The 26423-nt window shown below is 47.7% G+C and overlaps 1 protein-coding gene across 2 annotated transcripts in view; it reads right to left on the bottom strand.

Annotated features, from left to right (window-relative positions):
- The window catches only part of ECPAS (Ecm29 proteasome adaptor and scaffold), a 780178-nt gene that overhangs the window by 191306 nt on the left and 562449 nt on the right, over positions 1 to 26423 (bottom strand). For both annotated transcript variants that reach the window (XM_086962068.1, XM_086962067.1), the window contains exon 38: positions 13693 to 13759. In XM_086962068.1, coding sequence (XP_086818194.1) covers positions 13693 to 13759 — 67 coding nt within the window. The remainder of the gene's footprint in view (positions 1 to 13692; positions 13760 to 26423) is intronic.

The raw sequence follows: 26423 nt of genomic DNA, 5'->3' as shown, positions 1-26423 counted from the left end.
CAGGACGCCTGGCTGCAAAGACAACATTGCAGATTTCAGGCGGACGTTCCAAAGCAGTTAACTACCACCGCTCGATCTCCACGCATGAAAGCGTTGCATTGATGGGTTCGGATAGAGAACCGTACCCGGTTACTTCAACAGAAGATCCCCCTGAAGGGGCAGATGGATCAGAGGAATGATGGCCATGCTCAACAGCAAGGAATACCAAAGTTCTTCAAGCTCAGTCCAGAGCTGTAGTAAAGTCCCCTTTTTTGACATGGCCCTCTCCCACTTTTTGCACTAGTACTGATACTTTTCAACTGAAAATGCACCGGGTTCCTGCTATCCAGGCCCCCAATGTGCCAGTGTTCTTTCTTTTCAAACAGCTAAATTACTAATTCTATCCCAATTGGCAAGTACTTTAGCACTCCTGTAAATCCCTAGTAAATGGTACAGCTGGTACTCAGGACATGAGTAGTAAACAGGGTAATTATGGGCTGCAGCATGTATTGTGCCACCCAAGGGGACCCACACAAAAACGGCATGCATCCTGTCATCGCAGGATGCGTGAAATGGTGCTAACCATTTTGAAAATACAACATGGTACACTCCCTGTGTGCATGCCCATGAACACTGCATATACTATATGTAAGTCACCCCTATAACAGGCCTTAAAGCCTTAAGGCAGAGTGTATTATATAATATGTCAGGACATATCTGCATGAGCAGATATGCCCCTGTGGTGTCAGGTTCCATTGCCATGACGTTGCAAGCGATCAGGAAGCCATCTTAAGCATTTGTACTGTGCACTGGTTATTATGAGATACCAAGCTAAAAATGGCTTCACTGAAAATAATGGTGTTTGGTATCAAATACCTTAGCTTGATAAATCTACACTGATGCCAATGTTGGATTTATTATGCACACAGAGGGCACATTTGAGGTACCCCCTGAAACAAAGCAATCATTTAGCGTGCTGGCTGACTTCACTCTTCCAGCCTGCCACCACAGACAAGTTTCTGACCCCATGCTCAGGAAAGCCAACGCTCTCAGAGGTCAGGAATAATACCTGCTCCGGAAGAAGGTGGTCATACCTCCTCCAGCAGGACGGCTAGTGAATTAGCATACCAAGGCCAGAGGTTTCAAAGCCTCTTCTGCCTTTGATATGCGACCCCGGCTTCCTCCAGATCTGGAGAATGCCACCCCCTTTCCTGGGTTTCCTTTGCCACCAGAACAGGAGGGAAAATTAGCTAGTCAGTAGGCGTGTTGCACTAGCAGGCTAGGCACACTACTAAGGTTGGCCACCTGAAGTGGACACTTGAAGAAGGGTTTCACCATCTTGTTTTTGGTGAAACTAGGAACTCTGGGTCAGGTTTACGAAGTGGTCATATAGGGGGTGTAGTCACCTCAGGGGTAGGTAGCCCATTGTCACTACCTTACACTCCCCTTAACGCCCCTAAAATCGGTATTTACGGTGCCCCCTGACTCCAGGGATTTGTCGACCTGGGAGCAGAAGAAGGACCAAGATGAGCCTACAAAGCAAAATATGTAGTCCACACAGGGGTGGCTCCTCTGCTATGGTGGATGAGCATCACCACCACTGCCAGCACCCTCAAAAACGAGAAAAATAAAAATAATAAAACGGGTGTAAAACCAGTTTTATTATAGTTTTATTTTTCTTGAGTCGAGTCTTGGGGGCCGGACCAGTGTGATGACAGTCACCGAGGGTGGATTGGTGGGTTCACTGCGCATGTGGATTTGGTTGGACGTCTCAGGTCAGCCAAACCCACATGTGCAGTGAAGCTCTCTCCAATCCCAGCTGCATTGCTGGGTTGGAGAGAACATGCAAAGGCTCCCTGTCTGTCCTGGAGCACAAATCATCGGTGCTCAGGCCAATCCATCAGGATTGGCCGCAGTGCAGTCTGGGTGCCTATGCCTGCCTGCAGAGGAGCAGAAGAGCGCTGCGCGATGCTGACGGGCGGCAGCTGCAGACAAGTTCTTTTTTATATTTCTCTCCCTCGTCCCCATCCACAACCATCCCCTCAACAACCTGCACCTCCTTTCCCTGACATAAGCCACTCCTGGGTCCACACCGAAGTTGGCGCTAAACCCTGCCTGTCTGCTTCTCTCGATGTGTCCTGCCAGTGAACAGCCTCCCCAAACCCTTGGAGGTCTGTTAAGTACTTGGCCAACCCAGCCGCATCTCCCTTGAGGGGGAGTAGTTGTCTCCCTGCATCTGCAGGGACCAACAGCATCTGCCTGATCGCCATTATGCTGACCATTGGGTCTACCGAGGGAGCAATTCGCAGGGAGGATGTCATCAAGAGTCCAGGAGGTCAGGCTCATCGCTTTACCAAGTCTCAAGCCACTGGGCCATTCCAGGCCCTCCCTGCACCAATTCCTGGGGTACCAGAGCCCTTTAAATCACCAGGCTTGTTGTGTCTCCAGCCCAGACACCACTGACGCCAAGACCGAGCTGCCAACGAGGGACAGTGGGATCTCAAAGGTCATCACAGAGAGTGGCCTTGCAGTCTTGTTTTCTCTCCCTCTCCAGGTCACCTAAACCAAGTGAGAACTTCTGACTTGTGTGACCCACTGGACAAAACACCTCTCCACCCAAGCCCCCCCCCCCCCCAGTCCTGGTCCACTTAAGCCAATGGTGTCTTCGTACTCCAGAGAGCCATAAGAGCAGAGCCCGCCTTTGGTTTCTGCCGGACTGGTCCCCCAGTCCCCACTTGCAGCCTTTCTCTTTGCAGCTACTTCTCCATTGACTTTACCACGTAGCACTTGAGGCTACCATCGCAAACAGCGCCTCTGCACCTAGACCAACCAGGGCTGGTAAAACCAAACAGACAGTAGTTTCTTTGACCTTGGCCCTTTAAGCACCTCAAGTCCAGGAGAAGAACCGTGTAAACCATTTGCAAGTGTTTCTATGCAGTGAGTGTTCCTCTCATAGAATACAATTACCGTGTTCGAGGCTGTATTTTTGCTAATGCTACAAAAATCCATAAATACGAAAGTACTTACCCAATACCAATTATCTTTATGTCTAAAATTTTATAAAATCTGTATTCTTTCTAAATTGGTCTTCTGTTTCTTGGGTGTGTGTCTCATGTATTGACTCCGTGTGTACAACAAATGCTTAACCCTACCTTCAGATAAGCCTAGGGTGCTCAACCACACTACCACAAATAGAGCACTTGGGATTATTAATTTAAGCCCTGTACACCAATAAGGGTCATCAGTACTTTATCCATGGTGTGCCCTTACATTGCCAGTACCACATAAAAAGTCAGCTTCCCACAGGAGCTTCAAGGATTGCTTGGGCTCGGTCGTTCTTGATCTTTTTGAGAACTCCGGGCAGGAGCGGTGTGGGCACAAAGGCATAGAGGAAGCCTGAGCTTTAATCGAGAGGAAAAGCGTCTCCGAGAGAGCCACCTTGGAAACTCCAGCATGCAGAACTGCTGACATTGCGCCCTCTTTATGGTGGAGAACAGTTGAAACCAAGTCTCTCCCCACCGCTGAAAAGAGACCTTGCACCACCTCAGGATGGAGGTGCCATTTGTGATCCACTAGGTATCTTCGGCTGAGTTCAACTGCACTGACATTCAGCGAGCCCGCAAGGTGTTGAACCACTGGGGATTTGCCCTGACATTCCATCTATGTCCAGGGATGCAGGGGCTCTTGACAAAGAGTCTATGACTCCACCCTTCCGGGTTTGTTGCAGTACCACATGGCAGTGGTGTTGTCCTGCACTAGCCTTCCCTTGATGGAGGGTAGAAAGGCTTTTAATGACTGATATATCACCCTGCGCTCCAGAAGGATGATGACTGACACTTCTTTTACCACAGTTAGATCTGGCCGAGATCTGGACCAGGTCGGAGAGATTCCCCCGATGCTGCACCCACTAGAACTTCAGGTCCCACTGTAGAGCCCCGATATGCCAGCGGGCCTGTGTCACAAGCAGGGCACAGGAGGCCATGAGGACCGGCAGCATCAGAGTCAGTCTCACTAAAATCCAATATAGAGGTTGAAACATTGCTATCATAGACTGAATATCCTGCACTCACTGTTCGGAAGGATATGCTTGAAACTTCCCCATGTCCAGAAACGCTCCAATGAACGGGTGTTAGAACTGGCTATTTCTGGTAGGCTAAGGCTGACGCCAAAGCCAGGCAGAAACCACCATTCTAGTCAGGGCAAGGAAGTCACACGCCAAGATAACCTCTGCTCACCCCCTTGGTAGCTTGGCTCAAGCAGTAAGGCTAAAGTCGGAGGCAATGTGTAAAGTATTTGCGCCAGCGCACAACAGCAACAACATACTAGGCACACCACAAAAGAGACTCCACACAAGGTTATTATAAAAATAACTTTTGTATTGTAAAAACACATCAGATAAAACCACACATATACATTGTGCCACTGGCACGGGTAATATTCACATGGGATTATTTACAAGACAGGGCCACATGGGCCACTGTCATAATCAGATATAGCACTTTTAGAATAAGGAATAATAAACATAAAAATGGTAATCACAAAGATCACAACCAGTAACCACTGGTAACAGGAACCAGGCCCTTACTAGGGCCACCTGTACTAAGAAAGAAGAACCACCTAAGTATCACACAGCATTTAGGGGTCTAAGAAAGAATACATTACTCATGATGCAATAAACCTACATTCAGATGAGTAGAAAAGACAACCACCTAAGTATCACTCAGCATTTAGGGGTCTAAGAAAGAATACATTACTCATGATGCAATAAACCTACATTCAGAGGAGTAATAAGGAAAAGAAAACACACATGATGCAATAACACATTCAGAGGTGCATAATAAATCAATAGCGCAAAAACTCACATTAGCAATAACTATTAAAAAGCATAGAAATCACATTGCGCCAACACTACATAAGCCACTACCTGTGGCAGTCCCTAGGCCACCTGGCCTTGTGGGGCAAGGATGCCCCGAGTCCAATGTCAGGGCGCGCTGCCATGCAGCGCCAGTCACAGAGTACAAAAAGCCTAAACGTGGCAGCTGCCCACAAAGTGCTGGGCAACTGGAGAATCAACAAAACTGCGCTAGCTGAGCCACACAGGCTCGGGAACTACTGTGCACCCAGCGTTGGAGCCTCTCAGGACTCTAAATACAATGGTGCCCCCATGAGCCTCTCAGGCTCTTAGAAAACAATTGCCCCTGGGGAGCCTTGTGGGCTCTAGCCAACGTTGGGGCGACCCACGGCCATCCGGGGCAGCCCTAAATGCAGCATAGTTCAATATGACCCTACGAGCCTCTCTGGGCTCGCAAAACAAGATGAGGCCCCTCGCGCCTCCCTGGGCTTTCTAAAATAATCGTGGCCCCTGAGCCCCTCGTGGGCTCTCAAAAAATGCCCCCAGAGCCTCAGGGCTCAAAGAAAGACTGCCCCTGTCGTTGGAGTCCCCCCGGGGAACTCGGTATCAAGGGAGGCCCCCCCGGCCTCCCAACACCCAGGCACCGGTGCTGGAGGAGAGGGGCGGGCACCGGCAATATGCCCCGATGCCCCCTCTCCCTCAAGTCACTCACCGGCTGTCTGCGGCTGCTGCGGGGGCGGGGAAGCACTCACTGCCGGTCTCTGCTTCGCCCTTCACCCGGTCCCCCATCTCGGGACCGGGACTCTACGTGGAGCCTTCGTGGCTCCAAGGCATTCCGTCTCCTCTCTCGCCCGCAGCGGGGGCCGCCTCGGGGCCCTTCACGGCTGCGGTGCTTCACCCGGGCCCCCTCCTGGGACCCGGGGCTCCTCCATACACCACGGGGCTCCCTCCGCTCATGGGAGACCCTCAATACCTCTCCCCTCACTCCTCGGGCGCCGGCAGCCAATCGGTGCGCGGCGGCGGGCGGGACTTCCTCCGAAAACCGGAAGTCCTGCCCCGTGTCAGGCACAACGATGCCTGGCCTCCTGATGGCAGCGCGAAGGGGCCGCGGCGGTGATTAACAAGGGCAAACCGAGGGGTGGACACCCTCGAGACTGGAACAAAATAGTTAAGCGAGGTAGGCACTCGCAAAGGGCGCCATAGTCGGGGTGGCACCCGCAAATCAGATCAGAGTGCACACGAAGCACTCGGACAGTCACAGGGCAGGAGCGCTTCCCCCCACGGGATAACCACAGCGCTCTGCCATCAATCAGGATAAGAAAGCGCCCACGAGGCGCTGGGGAGCCCAGAAAGCACCAAAACGCCCCAGAAAGGACCCCCACAGCAAGGAGGGTCCCAGCAGCTGCAGGGCATTACAGGTCAAGGCTTCCAGGGCCAAAACAAAGTCCAGCAAAAGTCCTCAAAGGTGCAGCCAGGCAGGGGGACAGCCAGGAAGAGTCCCCCAGCAGTCCATCAAGTGTCCAGGAGCTGGGCAGGGCCCAGGGATTCCCCTGAGCCCCAGCAGCAGCATGCCCCTGGCAGATTCAAGTTGAAAACAAGAACATTTTGGAAGGGGACACAGCCCCTTCTTATACACAGAAAAGCCTTTGAAGTCCTTTGAAGTCCTTTGAAGCAGGCAGTGTGAGAACCAGCTAGACTGGTTTAGAGGGAAGTCCCCTTCAGTATCAGGGACAGAGGAGTCAGTCGCCCAGCGGGAGGTGGAGCGAGCTTTGTAGTTAGGCAGGCACAGCCCTTCACTATCAGGTGCCATCTCCCCCCACTTCCCTGGCAGCAGATGCTGCCTTTCATCCATGGGCTGACTTCAGACAACCTCCTGGGCTCTCTAGCCCCTGTCATCCTCAAACCAGACAGTCAATCCACAAGCAGTCCCAGGCACTCTGGGCCAGGCTCACCAGCCAATCACACGCCAGCACCAACTTACACAAATATGCCAACTTCCAAAAGTAGTACTTCTAGACTAGACACAGTCATGCCGCATACATCATTTTGCAGCATTCATCCTCACGAGTTCATACATACCAAACTCGCCCCTGCACTCCCCACACATCAGGAACTACCATGGGCATACATATTCCCCATTCATTCCTATGGGAGGGCAGGTCACTCACCACACATTCACCGAGAGCTCAAGCACTTTACACTGTACCACAGTGAAAAAGTGCGCAGAGGCCTAAAATCACCAACACCAGGTTCCATAAACAGGCTAGGAAAAAGCAAAAAGCCTAGGGGTGAACCTGCCCAACGGGCCGGGTCCAACAACGGGAGAATCTGAAAAGGAGTCAGGTGTGACTTACACATATTGCTAGTGAATCCCAGTGAGTGCAGGAGGCCTGCCGTAGTCCGAAAGTGGGAGATGACAGCCTGGGGCGAGCCCGCCTTCAACAGCCAATCGTAGAGATAGGAGAAGACTGACACCCCTAATCTTCACTGATGAGCTGCAACCACCGCCCTCACCTTGGTGAACACGCGAGGGACACTGGTTAGTCCAAAAGAGAGCACAGATCATGGCCTACCGTGAACTGTAGGTAGTGCATGTGGACAGGCAGGACGGGAATGTGGAATGGGGCCTGTAAGTCCAACACTACCATCCAGTTATAGCAGTTATAGCAGGAACAACAACCACAACGTAATTCTGGCATTGAAACCCTCTCTATAACTCCAGTGGCCAAGAGAGTCGCCACTTCCTCGTGGAGGAAGGAGAGATGGTCCTCAGTCAGTCTCCATCAGTGTGTCGCAAGTGGGTGGAATAAGTGGGGGGGAGGTCACGAAGGGAGGTAAAAGCTCCTTCGGACAATCTGAAGAACCCAGTGGTCTGATATTATTGACCTCCAATGGGGCAGGTGATGGCGTACCGGCCTGACCTCTGGCTGCCTGAACCACGGGGTCTGTGAGTACGGTCCTCGGCCATGCAGAGGCTGAGAAGTTTGCTTGCCATGGTGGCTGGGTAGTACGGTGGTGGCTGGGTGCATAAAGATGAGTCTGGAAGCCCCTTCGGTAAACATGAAAGGAGCAAAAGGCAGACTGTGGTTGGCAAAGTACCATGGAAATGCCCAAGAACCTGGCCGTCGCCCTGCTATCCTTAAAGCATTCCAGCTCAGAGTCCACCTTGTCGTGGAAGCGACGGGAACCATCAAAGGGCATGTCCATAAGTGAAGCTTGGACATCCCTGGAAAAGCCAGTTGTTCTCAGTCAGGAGTGGTGTCGCAAGTCCACTCATGCAGAAACCACTCTGACCAGCGACTTGTGTCCAGACCACATTGGATCATGAACTAGGCTGCATCTCCCCCGTATGTAATAACTTGGGAAATTAAGGCCCCAGCCTCCTCTGCTACCATGGGCAGCAACTGCGCAACTGAACACTACAGTGTATGGGACTAACGGATCAAAAATGGCACATGGTGTTCACAGACCAAAGTGCCAGGCTGGTGGAAGAAAACATTTTCTTTCCTAAAGTCTCCAGCCTCCTGGATTCCCTGTCTGGTGGAGTGTTAGGGAATGCGTCAGGATTTACACGAGAGATGGAAGCCTGGACCACCAAGCTCTCCAGGGTAGAGTGTTGAGTGAGGAAATCTGGGTGCCCTGGGGCAGGGATATGGGCTGTGGCGGAGGGCAATCGTCCTGTTCATAGGGGCCCTGTGCAGGGTTTAGGCCAAGTCCCAAGCAGGACGTCTGTGATGGCTTTATTAAATGGGAGTAGTGGTTCTGAGGGGGGTCACTCCCAGCAGAAGCACCTCTGTCAAAACGCTAGTCTGAGGGTAGGCTAAGGTCCACGACCTCTGCCGCTCTTCTCACCACCACTGCAAAAGAGGCTCCCTCCTCTCTAGCCACAGTAGAGGAAGAGACCATGCCAGTATCTGAATAGGTGTCCGGTCTACTTTTGTCCACCAATTCCTCACAACAGTCGATGTTAGGGTCTAGGGGCTGGTAATCTTCAGGGTCCAGCCACCCTCCTAAACCTCCCCAAATTCCAACCCACAGTAACAGGGCTCGTGTTCCAGCCTGGAAGGCATGGTGCCAGAGTCGGACGGCGCCCCTCTGGCTCCTTGTCAGTCGGTGATGGGATTGGGAATTGTGCTGCCTGAGGTTGATGGTGATGCCAGGAGCATCAGGACCAGTGCTGGGGAAGGTCGAGTTGGTACGACTGGTGCCTGTCTGGATCCATCAGTGAATCTAAGGGGCCCTACTAGAGCCGGGGGATAGAACAGCCAGCGGAGAACCAGTGAGGGCCCTTCCCAAACCAGCGGGGCTCGGAGGTGCGCCAGCATGCCGCCCAAATATGAGATGCCTGGCCTCACACAACTCACAAACTTGGCCCAGAAACTCGGGGAAGGCGCGAGCTCAATCGTGGAGCCAGGCATCTAACAACAACACACCCTCATCTCAACAAATGACAGGGCGAAGTTAAAGACCTCTTTTTTTTCTATTTCTTGTGGGACTTACATAAAGAGGTCTTTGAATGCCATGTGGTTCCTGGGCTCCGCAACTGATCCCAGGACCTTTCTTTCCGCCTGTATTGGTCGCGATGATGCACAACGAGCAGCAAAGAGATTGAGGGAGTATTCCATCAAGGCCTTGAGCACTCCTGCAAGGCCTTGGAATGCAGGGCGTGGCAATCGGCACAGGTATTTGCATCATGGTTGCGCATAAGGCACCAGAGGCACACATGGTGCATGTCTGTCACCAACATCTATCGGTGACAGGAGCAGCAGGACTTGAAGCCGACCTTTCTAGTTGACATCCTGTCACACCAGAAAATTTGAAATAAGGCTTCATCAAAAGTCGAAAAGGTCAGTCAAAATATGACTGGGGGTAGCTCTCTCCGGATCTGCACTTATTCGCGGGGAAAGAAAAGAACTGACATTAGCGAGCTGGGATGGTACCTATATAGGCACAGCAGATGTCACTTCTCGTGCAGACGACGCCACAAGGAGCCGAATAGCGCCATCTATCGGCGTACAGGGGTACTGCTCACGAAAACATGTCCGCTCCAGTTGGATGCCTAGGGATAATTCTATTGTAAGAAATCTGCACCTATAAGTCTCTTATCAAAAAAGGATTTTTCGCAAGCAGATAGAACAGATATAGACCCTAACCTAAAGAAAAAAGGTATGATTTTGCTAGTGGATACTCTACTTATTTTTAGACTCTTTACCTGTTGAATAATCCCAGGCATCAGACTGGATCTGGAAACTATAAAGATCAATGACGCAGCTAGGGGGCGCTGGATTCGTATTTATGCTGGAAGTGATGTTGGGTGACGTCACCAAAACTATATAGTGCCTTCCCCAGCCCAACATTAGTTTCCATCCATTTTCCCCAAGCCTTTGAGGTGACTGGATGGAAGAACATTGATTTCATATAGTGCAGTGCCAAACTTTAATCTGAACCTTATTAACACTTACCCTGAGATGGCTGGGATAGGCCAGGGACCTGCAGTTAGCTAGAGTACACACTATAAAGAAAGTTACCCTAGGCAACTTTTTCTTCTGATGGTCACTTCTGCCTGCAGATTTGTCACCTGTTGAGTCCCAAGCAATACTTTTTCTGAAGGAGGGTAGATGGGTTGTTAGACAAGGAAATCTTGCAGCAAAGACTTGGCGATGCGCCCATCCCTCCCCGACCAAGCAGTAATGTTTGTCGAAGGTGTGTAGGGGTGCCCATGTTGCTACCCGTATATTCTAGAAATATGAACTCTTCTTTCGAGGACAGGAGATGAGGAATCTGGTGGAGTGAATTAGGTTTTGTTATGCGCAATTGTATAGCACAACTCACCCAAAGAGGTATCCGGGCACTGAAAGTAGGAGCTGCATGAGCCCAAGCAGGACAGGGGTTAGATGAAGAGCCAGGTCTTCAGTTTCTTGTGGAATTCAAGGACTGAGGAGGCAGCTCCAATGCACAGAGGCATATTGTTTCAGTCTTTAGGAGCGAGGTAGGAGAAGGCACAACTGCTGGATATGGTTCTTTGTATGTGGGGGATGTGTGTGAGATGTCTTGTAGAAATGGACGTTTTGTGGAAGTTTATTCGGTTGTCGAGATACGTGGGGCCAATGCTGTGTAAGGATTTGTATGCATATGTGGGGCGTTTGAAAAGTGTTAATGTGTGGATTGGGAGTCAGTGGAGCTGTTTGTCCTGCAGGATGATGAGTGAAAGGTAGGAGGAGGATGCTGGTCACTGCATGGTCTGGAGTTTTCTGGTCACCAGAACATTGATTTTGGCAGAGAGTGCATTGCCATAGTCAGCTTTCTGGTGAGGTGGACTTGGGGGAGGGTTAGGCAAGTGTTGGTCGAGAGCCATTTAAAGATCTGAGTCTTTCAGGAAGTGCCTTTATGGCAAGTATGCACCACGATTTGGTGCAAAAGATGATTCAGCAGGATAAAGTCTACTTCTGTACAGCCTTTCATTTCCTACTGGCATAGTAACTGACAAATAGTTGGTGACTCAATCTGATGCCTCAATTGTGGTAAAGATAAAAACTGCCCTGGCCTAGGTAGGGTATTGGAGATGCATTTGTTCCTCCACCTTTGTGGCTTGGGGCAGGAATAGAAGAATACGAGGGTGAAGCCACTTTTCGGAGGAAAGCAGCCCTGGTTTGCAATACCAGATTCTCAGGGAAACCGGTCATAAAAGGCGGGTGGACACTCAGAGCCTGTAGCTCACAGACCCGCCTTGCTGAAGTGATGGCCAGCAAAATAAATATTCTTAAAAACCACAAATGGCAACTGTGGAGGGGGTCAAATGGAGACCACATCAAGAATGTCAAAACAAGATTTAGGTCACAATGAGGAATAACAAAAGCAGTTGGAGGTTGCAGATTAGACCCCTGGTAAGAAACTTAATCACAACAGGAGACTTGAACTGGGTAATTTTGTCTGGGAGATAGAGGAACACTGAAAATGCAGCCAAAACTCTTTTGCAGTGCTCAACGCACAAACTTTCTGAGATAGAGAGAGTGCAAATTGGAGGACATCTGACAGTCAGGCTTGCAAAGGGCCCACATTGTTGTCTGCAACCAAGGAAACCAAATCTACCAGAAAACACAGATTTTGTGAAGCTGACAGGATGATGCCCACGACCTCTGGTGGCAGCTGAAAGGAGCTTAGATGTTCCTGTTCAATCTCAAGGCATGAAGGTGGAGGCCTTGAAGATTGGAGTGCACCACTATCCTCCTCCAACGGGGAGAGAAGGTCTGCCCTGGTTGGCAGTCGATGCGGGGAACACAGGGAGAAGTGCACGAGTTCTACGTACCACTTCCACCTCTGCCAATTCACAGAAAGTAACATTACTTTGTCCCAGTCAACCAAACAGGGCCACTGTGAATTAGTAATGGATAGAGCCCACCACAAAATGAAGGTACTTCCAGTGCAACTGTAGGACCGGGATGTGGAAGTAAGCATCCAGCAAGCTGAATTACACCATCCAGTCCCCCTTTTCAATGCCAGTAGGACCGGAGCTAGGGTCAGCATCCTGAACTTCTCCATCCTGAGGTACACGTTCAGAGCTCTGAAGCCTCAAATCAGATGTAGACGTCATACTTTTTGGTATCCTAAAAAGCGTCCGTACCCAAAGGCCTGTTCTGACAATAACTCCACTTTTCCTTTCAGAAGAAGCGCTGCCACTTCTTGCTTCAAAATGGAAAAATGTGCTTTGGACAGGGTAGCAGACGGTCAGAAGAGAGTGAAGAGTGTATAACAGGGCAGGGTAGACCCATTTCTATTACCTGAATGACCCACTGGCCCGAAGTAATTGTCTTCGACTGGTAGAAGGAGGACTCCTGGCCTCCCACAGGCTCCTATTAAGCAGAAGGAGCAAACTAGGCATGCTTTAGTTATGATACAGGGGAGAATGAGGAGACTGGGTGGAGGGATCCACAGCCTTTACGTCAGGCCCTGCCTCTGTATTGCCTAACTGGAGGGTTTTAGACCTGTTGTGCCTGTTAAGACTGGTGTTGGTAAAAGCTGAATCCTCTACAGAAGCATTGAAAGTAAAAACATGGTCTGTAATCCAACGGAGGTTGAGGGTGTTGGGGACCAAAGAATCTGGCTCTAGCCTTACTAGCCTTAAATCGTTCCAGATCAGAGTCTCCGTTATTGTGAAAGAAGAGGGCGCTGTCAAAGGATAAGCACATGAGTGTCATGCACATCTGTGGAAAACCCAGACGTGCAAAGCCAAGCAGGACCTGGGATTATTCAACAGGTGAAGACTCTGCAGGTATCATCAGAAATGTTTTTTTCCAAGCATACAGGTTCAAGGAGTGGAAAGCAATGCTCGTCAAATAAAGTAGAGGGCGTCAAGATCTGTTAAAATGCTGAATATAGCCTCCATAGATGGCCAGTTGCAATGCTTGTGCTGCTTTTCATGCCGCAACAGTGAATGAAGGAAGGTCAGAGCAGTAAAGGATAGCCCCTTCTGAAAGAAAAAAAAGGAGGGCCAGAGGAATGAAGCATCATGCATCCTGGAGAAGTATCCATTCAACTTGCACTGGACCAAGAAGAATGGCTAGCCAGAAGGCTTTGATCCTGGGAGGTCAGCCGATGGATATGGAAATTCTAGATTCATCTTTTTTAATGTCAAAATGTTCTTCACTAACTTGGAAGAGTCTGGAGTCAGGGAAGTCCTCCTGCTCCCTGATGACTTTTAATAATACTTTCATAATGCATGGTGTGAAGTAAAACGAGTAGTAAAGGTCCACTAAATCTGAAACTTAATGCTGAATAAAGTTAATGCTGGTTTCAAATAAAATAATTTTAAGATAAAACATAATTTAAATCCATATAAGTTTATAAATACTTTGAAAACATACCTGAATATGGTGTCAAGTCGCGAGGACATTGTGTTGTAAGGGACACAATAACACTGGCACATCCTCCCTAGGAAAATATAAACAAAATGTATAAGATGAGATGGTTTTCTCAGACAGGAAATTGCACTAGTACAGATTTTGAAAGAAACATGGGAATTTTCCTTCCTTGTAATTCCAGTTCTGCATCAGAGGAATCCTTTCACCTCGCCATAAATGGAGAATATTCCCACCAACATGCTGGAAACCTGAAACAATTCTTTTCCATAGAATAATACACAAAAAAAATCTTTATTGGAGCGAGACATTTTAAAGTAAGTAATTTATGTGGTACCTCAATAGAGGAGAACAGGAAGTCTTTTTCCGAGTTTCTCATTGAAATGGCCAATTTAAAGAATAATAAAAAGATGTTATCTTGAAGTGCCTAGCTAAAATATTAGCTTCCAATGTTGAAAAACAAATGCAACCTTGCATTTTACTAGAGAAAAACGAATAGAAATAATGCCTACTCAGTTAAAATGCATCAGATAAAAAAACAGACAGCTCCTGTAAAGGCTCAGCAGCTTCCCTCATCGTGAACTGTATTGGAAGCCCCAGTTCTTTTTGAGCGGCAAAGTATGATTTTCAACAATTGAATTCAGAGAGGAGGGTAGGTTGTTTAGGACTTAGGTGAAGATTCCTATGATGCAGGACTGGAATTACACGCAAGTAACATTTCCTTCTACATTGTAGGATCCTCACTCGGTCATAAATGTAAACAGAGTAGCAAGCATATCCCTCAGAGCGAATACCAATATTTTCCAGTAAGATATGGAAAAACTCAAGGCCTTTACTGCAGATACTTTACAGCTGCTTCACCAACCATAGAGTCAGTTTAGTGTCCTCAGCTAAACACTTCTGACTCGTAAATGTGCGGATTGATCTCCTTGAAGCAGCTTTACAGATTTCAGAAAAGAGAAAGTTTCTCAACTAAGCAACAGTAGCTGTGCTAGCTCTCATGGAATGAGCCTTCGGACTACCAGACAAAGGCTTGTTAGCCTGTTGATAATTTACTATGCAGGACAAGATCTACCCAGCATTGGTTTGTTTAGTAGTCACCAACCCATAAGGAGAGGTTGATAATTGACAAATTAAAGTGCGGATTTGGATATGCCTTTGGTTCTTTCTAAATAAAACTTTAACACTCTTCTTGTATCTAATGAGGGCAATGTTCTTACTGCTGAGGAAGAAGGATTGCTAAAAACAATGGTATGGAAAAAGATTTATTGATCTGAAAATCTGAGACCACTTTGGGAAGAATATGTGGAGTCTATAAGTGCACTTAAGACTTGGTTGCTTACCAGTTGGCATCCTTGAATCATGTCCAAAAATGTTGTATGTGTTCTCTTGGTTGGTCTTCCACAAAAAAGAATAGAGACTCCCACAATGACCTGTTGTATCTACCCAAAATTGCAGCATCACTAGCAGTCTTGAGAGCAACTGTCACTGTGCCACACACTTTGTACCCTGTAGTGTCCATCTTCTTACTCTCACTGTATAGCGGAGTTGGAGTTTCCAGAGCAGATTGATGTTTCTTCTGCAATGCTGCAACAATAACTCATCAAATCAGGTTTCGGTTGCTGCTCTAGGCTGAAGTGCCATTCTTAGCTGAATATTAAATTAGATTTCACCTATTATTAATACATCTTGAAATGTATTAACATCATTCACTGGGGTTGAGCGCATATGGAGAAGTTGCTGGTGACATCTGGGCATTTAATGAATAAGAATCCGATGCAGAATACACCGATGGAGACTTGGAAGGTGGGGATCTCCTTTTTTGCCTGCCCTGTGTTACAGGAAGAGGTGGGGTGGGGTCATACATAGTTGTTGTCAGAAGGTCTGGTAATGACATCTCCTTTATGGAGACATAGATATGCTCCTTTAAACCAATTGTGGCTTGAGAGGCAGATCCAGCATTGGTAAAGGATCCTGAATAGGATCAGCTACAGGAATCATCATCTTTGGCATTTTTGGCTGAAGAGGTCAAATGTGAGTTGAGAAATTGGGACAGCCTGCTGGTGATTCTAAAATGGAGCAACAGTAGATCAACCTCGATGAGTGCTTCAAAGAAAACAGTGGATGTCTGAACGCCAATGACATCTATATTCTTGATGACAATCTGTTCAGTGTCCAAAGCAGTATAATAGGAGAAGCCCTCACCATCAATGGTTTTAGCGCTGGCCAGGTGCTCCTCACTGTTGAGGTCAAAAGCACCACCATGCTTTTTTGATGTGAACTTGCGAGGCAGAAGAATGCCCCAAAGTCGACAGGTGAAACTGTGATCTCCGGGGTTGTGTTGAATGGTGGCAATGTTGTTTATGCCTCCTCTTGTCTTTTAATCTCCCCTCTATAGAGTCTTTTCTTGGGGAAGGCATAGGTTTAGTTGAGGACCTGCCCTTTCTGACCTCCCTTCTGTGTCTCCTTCTCGCATGCTTCACTTTTATATCTTCCAGCTGCCCCATAAAGTGAAAGCCTTCCCTGTCTTTAAGGGTGCTTCTGGCCTTTGTTTTTTAGAAGACCCCACAGGACTTAACTAAATGTGTAGGTGAAAGACACTACACAGGCAGAGGGGGGACCTCGAACAACCCCCTCCGTCCCACAGGAAGGTCACTTCACAAAAAGTGAAGACATTGTGAATAAAAAACACCCCATAAATATGGGAAAAACAGGACCTGCCAGAAAGCCAATTGCTGTCAAAGTACCTTAACGCTGGTCTGAGGAGAACGAGCACCTGAGGAAGCTGAGTCTTCGCCCACCCGCCTCCCGCCGCCTGACCCTTGTCCCATCAGTGGGTCTGACCGCCGAGCGGAGCGCGGTGCTGGGGCTTGCTAAAAACTACATTTCCCAGCATTCCCGGCAACGCTGTACGCATCAATCGAGCGCCAGGAGGCGCATAAATTTGGTGTCACCCCGGTCGAGTGGGGAACCTGCCAGAAAGCCAATTGCTGTCAAAGTACCTTAACGCTGGTCTGAGGAGAACGAGCACCTGAGGAAGCTGAGTCTTCGGCCACCCTCCTCCCGCCGCCTGACCCTTGTCCCATCAGTGGGTCTGACCGCCGAGCGGAGCGCGGTGCTGGGGCTTACTAAAAACTACATTTCCCAGCATTCCCGGCGACGCTGTCCGCGTCAATCGAGCGCCAGGAGGCGCATAAATTTGGTGTCACCCCGGTCGAGTGGGGAACCTGCCAGAAAGCCAATTGCTGTCAAAGTACCTTAACGCTGGTCTGAGGAGAACGAGCACCTGAGGAAGCTGAGTCTTCGCCCACCCGCCTCCCGCCGCCTGACCCTTGTCCCATCAGTGGGTCTGACCGCCGAGCGGAGCGCGGTGCTGGGGCTTGCTAAAAACTACATTTCCCAGCATTCCCGGCGACGCTGTCCGCGTCAATCGAGCGCCAGGAGGCGCATAAATTTGGTGTCACCCCGGTCAAGTGGGGAACCTGCCAGAAAGCCAATTGCTGTCAAAGTACCTTAACGCTGGTCTGAGGAGAACGAGCACCTGAGGAAGCTGAGTCTTCGCCCACCCGCCTCCCGCCGCCTGACCCTTGTCCCATCAGTGGGTCTGACCGCCGAGCGGAGCGCGGTGCTGGGGCTTGCTAAAAACTACATTTCCCAGCATTCCCGGCGACGCTGTCCGCGTCAATCGAGCGCCAGGAGGCGCATAAATTTGGTGTCACCCCCGTCTCGCGGGACGCCGGGCCAAGGGCGGGCCCGTTTTAGCCCGTTCTAGACTGTGAGAGACTGGACTGGGCCACCCCTCTTTCCCCTAACTTTCAAACCTACCTGTGGTAAGGCGACTTACTTTTATATTTATAGTATAATTGGCCTACTATTGCTATATTCTCCACCAGGGCACTGCTGCTCAGATTTGACTGATCATTATGTCGAGGCAAAAAACACCTGCCACCCCGGCGAACACAATGGATAATTATTTGGTCCAGGTAGTGGCAAAAATCAATAATGATCGAAGGTCCTCCCTGGGACTTATGGACTCGCCACCCTGTGCCCAAATTAACCAATCAGGGGTATCCCAGTCTGCCAGTGATGAAATTATCACCACCGACCCGATTGAGGACCCTAATGATTGCTCCACAATAAATGTATCCATGGCTTCCATTGTCCAACAACATGATCCTCTTGTTGATCTACTTATCTTAGAAGAGCCAAATAAATCCGATACAATTGTGGAGCTAGACCGAGAGAGCAATATCCCTCCCACTCCTGTCCCTGCACCAAGAGCTAAAAAGGGATTACCAAGGCACCGCCTAGAAGAGGTGGCCTACGCTCCTGTAAGAATAAACCTGTAACTCCACCCAGAAGAACAAAGAAAAGGGCGGAAGAAGGGATAAGGGAGGAAGAGATCGAAAGTGTAGACTGTGAGGATACCCTCTTAAATAAGCTCATGGGCATACTGGAGTCCAAATTATCAGGGTTAATGAAACCCCTTATATCAAAAGTAGACCAACTAGCTAATAAAGTAAACAAACTAGAGACCCTCCTAAGAAAAACCAATGAGGGGGTGGGGGAAATACCAAATTTAATAATAACCAAACTTGAACACATAGAGGCTGCAGGGAAAACACTTGGGGGGAATATGAATGTAGGCCCACAAGTTCCATCTGACCAAATTCAACAAGCCAGCTCTAGACACGGTGACATCCCTGACACCGCTCTAATTTTAGATCCAGTACAAGCAGTAGGCAATACTACCTCTGAGATTCTCAACCTAGAAACTGGCCCAGTTGAATTAATTGTCGAAGCTTCCCCCTTGATTCTAGTACTTGCAAACACACCACCGTTGAAAACAGGACAGATCGAGTCTTCGGATTCCTTACGAAACAAGGCTCTCCAGTGGCTTAGTAACAACATGCACATATCTCCCTGGGGTAAGGAAAAATTATCTGATGATCTGCTCACAGCAAGAAGGGTTAAGTGGATAGGCACTAAGACAAAGAAATTCCAAGGGGACTGTGTGGTTTTGAATTTCAAGGGCCCTGAAGTATTGCCTGATGTCCTACGGAACATCTTCCCTCCACAACATAGAACAGCAGAAATAATACCACTGACACTGGATTTCTTCTATAGCAGAAGAGGTCTAGTAGCTAAACCTAGCATACTGAGAACAAAGTGGACAGTTGTGGGAAATAGAAGGGCTAGGACTGACCCATTATGTGAGTGGGGGCTAAACCTGGATAACCACTACTCTGCGTTATCCGACCTAAACGAGTGTGATTGACTCGTACGTGCTTCTCCTGTCCCTCCTGAAATCCAGCCGCATCAGGGACATGATAGGACTCCTATTCCACACGAGCCTTTATTAGATAAATTGACCCTGGTTCCTAAAGTATCCCTCACTCCTGCCCCAGAAGAACTAAGTAGAGTACTGATGGGACAAAAAAGAGCATTAGAGGTAATTGAGAAGTCACCATCACTGAGTGGAGGCTTAGCTCCAGGCATTGAACCCGACGAAGCAATAAATACTCCTGATATTGACCAGATACACTATCAACTGGATATACCGCCATTATTTATTATCTCTTGGAATATAGCTGGCATCACAAACAAGCTAAACATCCCAGACTGGGTCGATTTTATCGACCATTACGATATTATTATGCTGCAAGAAACTTGGTCGCTCACCCCAATTTTTTGGCAAGGGTACTTGAACTTTTATATCCCAGCTATAAGAAACCGAGTGGGTCGACCCTCTGGGGGCCTGTTAATTTGGGTACGCCAAACATTGAATTGCTCAATCAAGCAAAGGTCTATACCCTCTAATGATATTCTAGCACTTGACATTAGCTGGCAAAATGGCCAACAACTAGCCCTGTTTAACCTCTACTCCAGGGGAGTTGGTAGGGGAAAACCATCAGAGACCTTAACGACCCTTGAGTATCATATTGAAATGCTACCAGTGCCACCCCATATAATAATAGGCGGGGATTTTAACACCACCTTTGAACCTTTGGGCGAAGAGGATAGGGTCCTGGCCGAAGATGAGGATACCAAGTGGAGAATTCCTCAACTAGACATCCCAGTAATCAGAAAATGGAGCACAGTAGCAATCCAACTGAAGAGTTTTTGTCTTTCAAGAAGGCTTAGAGCAGTCAATGGACGGGCACCCTCTGATTTAATGGGGAAAAATACATTTGATAACGGCCGAGCAGCCAGCAGAATAGATTATATACTACTGGATGTAAGGGCTTGGAATAAATTGGTAGACATGGAAGTGAAGGACAAAATAGAAAGTGACCACAATCCTTTGTGCCTGACACTCCATCCCTACCATGAAGTGTCCGATCATCCAAGAGGGAATCAAATGATAACGCAAGATCTTGTAAGTTCAAATAACCTTCGCCACCTGAAGTGGAGTATGCTCCTAGAAGACGTTGCCAACATAGAGACTTTAAAGGAATTAGTGGTGGACGAAGTCTCTAAGATTAACTCCCATTATGGGATGATTGACTTTATAGACTACATGATGGCTGCTCATGAGAAACTATTTGCCAAAATTCAAAGTTTCTTTGTTAAAACAGTAGTCTCAAATAAAAAGAAAAAGGTCCAAGAGAGTAAAGGGTGGTATGACAAGAGTTGCAGGATAGCACGAGATAACCTTAGCGTAGAACTGAGAATAGGAAATGCAGCAGCAGTAAGGTTGGCGAGAAACCAGTATAGACAGGCCCAAAAACTGGCTAAGAAGCGTTGGGATGAGGATTGCTGGCGCGAACTCAAGGAGGCGTGTGCCTCCAAGGATTCCAAGCGCTTCTGGGCCACAGTAAAATGGGAAAAGGGTGGCGTAGCACTCCAGCCTACGAACCATGTTCCGAAAAGCAATTGGGTAGAATACTTCCAACCACAGTATGCCCGTAATCCCTTGTTTACCAATGATTGTCCTCCTCCACAAGTCTACTACAAATCTCCAATATTTGTGGAAAAGGATGTGAGTATTGTATTGGATTGCGAAGCGGGGGGCAAAGCTCCAGGCATGGATGGAATTCCGGCTGATATATTTTTATCGGATCGGAAGTCCTGGTGTAGCTATTTTGCAATGCTGGCCAACGCGGTGGCAATGGGAGGGAAAGTGCCTGCCTCATGGAAGGGAGCTGAAATTATCCCCATATTTAAGAAAGGTGATAGAACCCTGGCTAAAAACTATAGACCCATTAGTCTGATTGACACAGCGCAAAAACTAATGGGCCGATTAGTCCAAAACAAACTGCAGCAATGGATCAACGAAAAAAATATTTTGTCATCTTACCAAGCTGGGTTTCGCCCTTCAACTAGTAGCGTTGATCAAGTCCTCCACTTTTTAACCATCTACTGGAGAAACGTCACTTTAAAGAAGGGGACATTGTATGCAGTCTTTGTGGACCTAAAAGCCGCTTTCGACTTGGTCCCCAGAGAAAAACTCTGGCAGACCTTGGCGGACGTAGGCTTAAGCCAGGAATTGCTTACACTCCTTGTTCGTCTCCACGAAAATAACTTTGCAAGAATAAGATGGGGCAAGAAAGGAGAAGTAACTGATCCCTTTCCGGTAGAACGTGGGGTGAGACAAGGGTGTGTCCTAGCGCCGACCCTCTTCTCAATTTATATAAATGGTATCGTAGAACATCTAGAGAAGATTGCTAGTGACGCCCCAGTAATCGCAGGCTCTCGTGTACCCGTCCTCATGTTTGCGGACGATACGCTCCTACTTTCCCGTACCCCCATGGGGCTCCAAAAAGTGGTTGATGCCTTTGGTGTATTTTGTGACGGGAGGGGCCTTGAACTGAATACCTCCAAAACAAAATTCATGTGCCTCAACCAGCAGTCCACCTTCAAAGGTGTAATAAAATGCAAAGGTACACCCCTAGAAAGGGTGGACTCTTTCTCTTACCTAGGCATCACTCTACAAGAAAACATGAGTTGGAAACCACATATAACCACAACTTTACTAAAGTTTAGGCAGCTAGCAGGCGCAATTACCCTAAAACATCGCACCTCGCTGACAAAGCCAGTAAACTGTGTGTTGGAAATTTATTCTATGAAAGTCCTGGGGGCTTGTTTATATGGCTCTGAATTATGAGGGTTTTTACGAGGGATTGTGATGGTCCCCCAAAGCACACCCACAATCCCACTAAAATTGGATCTGGGAAGAAAAGGTATAGAGGACATAGCGAGGCTACGCCCTCTTCTATACTGGAGACGGATTATGGTGACCCCAGAATTAAGCCACTATGCGGCGGCATTGACGGACGTCATCAAATTCGACCGCTTCCATAGTATTCCTTGGCTAAGGGAGCTCCGGGGGCTCCTTGTAAAACTGAAATTGGACTATCTATGGGACACCAAAGACGTAACCTGCTTTCCTACGAAGGCAAAGCTGAAAGAACTATATTGGGAAATGGTATATCTTACAATGTTTAGTGACAGCACAAGTTCAAGCTTAACATCTCGCTTCTTAGATATAAAAATGTACCCTTCTTGCGAATTTTTTTGGGACATCATTGAAAAACCCTATGACAGAAAACTTTATTTTCAATTTCGCATAGGTACACTCCCGGTGAATGCGTTTAAGAAGCACTGGTCCCCAGCATGGGATGAACATTGTCACCATTGTAACGAACAAACTGAGCACATTTCCCATCTCTTGTTCTGTTGCCCACTATACTCGTCCCCCAGACGTAAATGGTTAAAACCTGTGTGCTCAAGTTTGGGAACCCGCAGCCATTCTGAAGCCCTTAGGATACTTGAAACAGATTGTTCCATATTGCTTGTGGTTGGGGTAGCAAAATTTCTGGCTTGGTCATGGTTAATTCGTACCCGATCATTAATGGCAATTGCTTAGTAATGAAATTATGTACATCCTCAATTTTGCACTTTGCCATATGGATTATTGTATTTTACTTTATAGAAAAATCTCTTTTTAAGAAGTGTGATAATTTGATGTATTTTTATCATGTATTTATTCGACATTTCATGTTTAATATGTATTTTTAGAAAATATTTTTAACATGTAGTATTTATTGTATTAGGGTTAGGTGAATGCTTTTATGACAAATGTCGAATAAAGCTTTAAAACTACAACTGTAATCATTTGAGAAGCTGCCGAAAGACGTCGGGTGAAATCAGAAATAAATGGTAAAAGAATACCTCAGGAATCTGGGATAAAAACCTCTCAGAAGCGTTCTAGGATTCAGTCAGTAATTGCTGGAAAAAAGACCTCGGCTACAAGGCAAGCTGCCAATCCAGTGCATGTTGGGAGAGGGACGTTGCTAAGCTCTTAAAGGAGTAGGGCCCTCTTGTTGACCGGTGGCACTTTAACTTAGCAGACATTCTTTCTCTTCATTTGTCTCAGGTGAAATGCAAGGTTGCACATACTTTTTTTAACACGAGAAGCAAACATTTTCAGCTAGGTTGTGCAGTGAAGCCTTTTATGTTATTTTTTTAATTGCCCATTATAAAGAGAAAATCTCAGCTCAAAACGTCCTGAGTAACTCCATGGAGGTGGCATATAAAGAGCATCCTTTAAAAAAATGTCTACCTCAAAAAATGATCTGTCTACTATTCTGTCGAAAAGAAGCGTTCCATGGGCCACACAGGCTGGTGGAGTATTCTATTTTTATGACTATCAGTGAAGATGCTACAGTGTAGAAAAGTTGAATATCATTTCTACACTATATGTCCACAGCTGCCCTCCTACTCTTCTTGTGGCTGTCCCACTAATTAGCCCACCAGATAAAAACATCACTCGCCAGTTAATCTCTGCAGCCAAGTGCCCCATGTTGTATGTAATGCCTTCAGCTAGTTCAAGCGTTTTAGTCAACTGAGTTCTGCATACTTAGTTGTGAGTAATTCTTGCTATGACCCAGAATACATTGTGTCAGAACTCCTGGACGGTATAACAAAAGACATTGGGGCACCTGGCAGCTATGTTATCAAAAGTGCTGCACATAAAAATTCAACAGGTACAGCGTCACAGTTACAGATGTGCAAAAGCCACAGTCTACATCCCATAAGAAACTGCACTGAGAAGAGGGCTTTTGGTGATTACTTCAACTAGTTGTGTATAAGGATAACTGCTGAGGTAAGGGTGAACATAAATGTGCACTGGAGACTGGAACTACATCTGGAAGTGGGAGCACATGCAGAACACGGAAAAAAGAAGGAAGTGTTCATAATAGAAGCGAAACATTAATCAGATGGCATTATCAAACAGTATAGACAAAGTCAGAAAAATAGCCACTGCTGTTTCTAGGGATTCTGAAACTCAATGAAAAAGTTACTTACCTCCGATAATGATAGGTCTGATTGAGGTTCCGTGACAATTGTAAGTGATGTTTTCGACTCGCACGAATACGAAACCTCCCCTTTTACACCCTTTCCGATTCCCCCACTGTCTCCATCTTCCTCTGCACCTGTCCTTGTTCCTTCTTCGATCTGTTTTACTGCTGATTGGAATGTACTAATGGTGAGAAGATGGGTTTTTACAGTTGGGAACCGCCAAATGTTTCCGCACTAATGTCTCGGACTTTGAATGTATCAAAGTGACCAAAGCGACCCCTCTCGGGGATAATTATGGGAACCGAGTCGTAAACCTTTGTGCACCATGTAAACCTATGGAAGAAACATGTATAAAAGGAGCGACCCACTTGCAGCAATTTGAAGCAGTCTCCCCAAGTTGCACGTGTTGTACTTGCTGTGACTTCTGTGTTCCCTGCAGTAATAAAGCTCGAATCTTTGACGCCGAAGGAAGTGTCCCGTGTCTCTGTCATTCGTACGCCGGAGCAGGTTACCCACGAAGGTTTCAGGTGTTGTCCCCTGGCACCGCTGGGTCTTAAAGAACCCAGTCCTTCAGTTTGGCGCCCAACGTGGGGCTGCATCAGTGGTACCGGTCCAAGCCCGACGATCGTGAGGAACTTTGTGTGAAATCTCCGAGGGAAGGTGCACTCCGCTTCATCGATCCTGTTGTCGAAACAAGTGGCCCGAAGACTTTTCCCGCGAAAATTCCCGCCTCCTGACGGCTGCGACGGACTGCTGCCCTGACTGTAGACCCGTTTTGGCGCCAGGCGTAGATCTTGGTATAGCGAGACGATTGACGGGCCTTCCTGGTGGCGCCATCGATCTTTGAGTTAAGTATTTGTGGGTCGCTCCCAGAGTTCTTGGTTGTGGTTGCTTAGTTGTTGCATGGTTCCATTGCATTTGTGGTTCTTGGTACTTTGTTGTGATATTTGACGACTGCAGCCGCCAAAAACCGAGGGTTTTTCCTCTTTGCTGGGACTTGGTAAATCCCGTAACCCTTGAAGTTTGTGAAACTCGGCTAGTGTGCAAGATGCCTGGTCGCAGTACTTTGTTTAGTTGTTTCAGACGTTGTGGTACGGATTCCCGACTGGAGGACTCGTGTCCGATACCTCCGGTTGGAACTCCAACTTATGAGCTCTACAGCAAACACGGGCTAGGCCCGATTACTTTCAATGAATATTGGATTTGTTACACTAAAAAGGATGGTGTCCTTAGTTGGCCACCTCATGGTAGCTTTGAGACCCCGATTTTAGATAATCTTGAGGCAAAATTGTTTAAGAAAAAGTCAAGGCCCCGGCTATGTTTGATGCCTTTCGGTTGTGGCGTAAAGAAGCCCGACAGAAAGAGATCAGACAGACTAAACGTAATCAGAGAGATGGTGTTGCTGCCATTGTAAAGAAAGCAGAGCAGTTTCAGCGTGATAAGGAGGAAAAGGAAAAGGAAGTGTTTGATAGGCTACAGCGTATGTCCATAGATAAATGCTATCCTGCTTTGCCTACGGAATCGGATAAGAAGGAAGAATCAGTTGAGGATCCTTTACTGTCTTATCTTATGAAGTCGCCACCTCCGTATGTACAGGGTACCGCAGCTCCAGTGGTCCCCCCGTACCTGTTCCTGTACCTATTCCTCAGCTTGTTCCTCAACCTACACCAGTTCTTCCGACTGTTCCTGCTCCCTTGCCTATTTCTATTCCTACTGCTCCTCCGCTTCCACATACTCCTGCTCCCGCTACTGCTCCTGCTCTATTAACTCCTGTTGTTGCTTCTGTCTCTACTCCTTCTCTTGTTAGTCCCTTGTGCTATACTTCTCCATCTACTCGTAGTCGCACTTCTCCTGTTGCGGCTAGCTTCTTTCATTCTCTCGGACCTGTTTTCGGGTCCGCTGGTTTAGATGGTCCTCAGAGACGTAGTCAGCTTCCCGGTAACAGGGAACGTGCTTCGCTATATAATATGGCGATGGGTTGGATGACGCATCCTCTTAGAAATCCTCCACGTGCTGTACTTGATACGTTCTGTCAATTCAATGTACCGACACAAAGATTTGTGTTCGAAGAAATGTGCAAAGTTTTGCGTGATCAGATATCGGCCGATGCACCTGACGAGGTGTTGACCGCTTTGTCTGATCTACAGCTTCAGTTCTCTAACGGACTGATAGTGGATACTAACGTTCGACGTGCTGTTGAACGGTTGTTATCTTTCCGTCCCACTCCTATACCTCAAGCCTTGTTTGTTGAGGACGTTGAGAGGCAGTTAGATGCGTCTGGTCAGTTTCCCATGCGGGAAGTTCCACCAGTATGGATGCCAGGCGATCCTAATGCTAACCCCATTGTTCCACCCTATTTCCAGAGAGTGTGGATACATCTCCCATGGAAACGATCGGAAGTGTTACAGGTGAAGCAGTCTTTGCCTGACCCT

This window comes from Lissotriton vulgaris, chromosome 3_1 (assembly GCF_964263255.1).
Source record: "Lissotriton vulgaris chromosome 3_1, aLisVul1.2, whole genome shotgun sequence".
Taxonomy (NCBI): Eukaryota; Metazoa; Chordata; class Amphibia; order Caudata; family Salamandridae; genus Lissotriton; species Lissotriton vulgaris.
The sequence above is the reverse complement of the archived record's forward strand: the minus strand, read 5'-3'. Positions and strand labels throughout refer to the sequence as shown.